Source organism: Phaethon lepturus, unplaced genomic scaffold (assembly GCF_000687285.1).
Source record: "Phaethon lepturus isolate BGI_N335 unplaced genomic scaffold, ASM68728v1 scaffold37479, whole genome shotgun sequence".
NCBI classification, from domain to species: domain Eukaryota; kingdom Metazoa; phylum Chordata; class Aves; order Phaethontiformes; family Phaethontidae; genus Phaethon; species Phaethon lepturus.
This window is the reverse complement of record NW_010566218.1, coordinates 1-866: the sequence shown is the minus strand read 5'-3', so window position 1 is coordinate 866 and position 866 is coordinate 1. Positions and strand designations below refer to the sequence as shown.

General features: G+C 61.9%; 1 protein-coding gene across 1 annotated transcript; it reads left to right on the top strand.

The window, feature by feature from the left end:
• Positions 1–6: 6 nt before the first annotated feature.
• LOC104627279 (GAS2-like protein 1) lies at positions 7–778 on the top strand (the record flags this gene model as incomplete). The annotated part of the gene is made up of 2 exons (XM_010295419.1): positions 7–583; positions 713–778. Coding segments are annotated over exons 1-2 (570 nt in total), but the record flags the coding sequence as incomplete, so codon positions are not given.
• Positions 779–866: the final 88 nt, after the last annotated feature.

Here is an 866-nt window from a genome sequence, read left to right as displayed (position 1 = left end):
GGCCGACCCCAGCCACATCCAGTCAGCCGCTTCCAAGAGCATCCGTCCCTTCCGCTCCAGCGAGGAGTACCTGGAGGCCATGAAGGAGGACCTGGCCGAGTGGTTCAACACCCTCTACGACCTGGACGTCCAGGCGGACACCTTCCTGGAGAGCCTAGAGACGGGCTGCCACCTCTGCCGCCACGCCAACAACGTCAACCGCATCGCCCTGGACTTCCAGCAGCGGCACCCCGAGGTGGCCGCCCGTATGCGTGTCCCTCAGAACGAGGTGGTTTTCCAAGCCAAGAACGTGGTACCCGGTTCCTTCATCGCCCGGGATAACGTCTCCAACTTCATCCAGTGGTGCCGGCAGGACCTCGGCATCCAGGACGTCCTCATGTTTGAGACCAACGACTTGGTGCTGAAGAAGAATGAGAAGAACTTTGTCCTTTGCTTGTTGGAGGTGGCCAGGAGGGGCTCCAAGTTTGGCATGCTGGCCCCCATGCTGATCCAGATGGAGGAGGAGATCGAGGAGGAGATGAGGGACCAAATGACCTACGGCGTGCTGGGCATGCGCCAGGAGAGCCAGAGAACTTTGTCCTTTGCTTGTTGGAGGTGGCCAGGAGGGGCTCCAAGTTTGGCATGCTGGCCCCCATGCTGATCCAGATGGAGGAGGAGATCGAGGAGGAGATGAGGGACCAAATGGCCTACGGCATGCTGGGCATACCCCCAGGCGCTTGCCTACCCCAGCAGGGCCCGGCCCATCTCCCTCTGCGACCTGAAGAACCTGGATGAGCTGGTGAGACGCGCTCCCCTGGGAGGCCCGTGCTTGGGTGGCCCCCAGGAGGTCCTCTCTGTCTGCCCAACGGGGTGCTCTATGGTCCGTC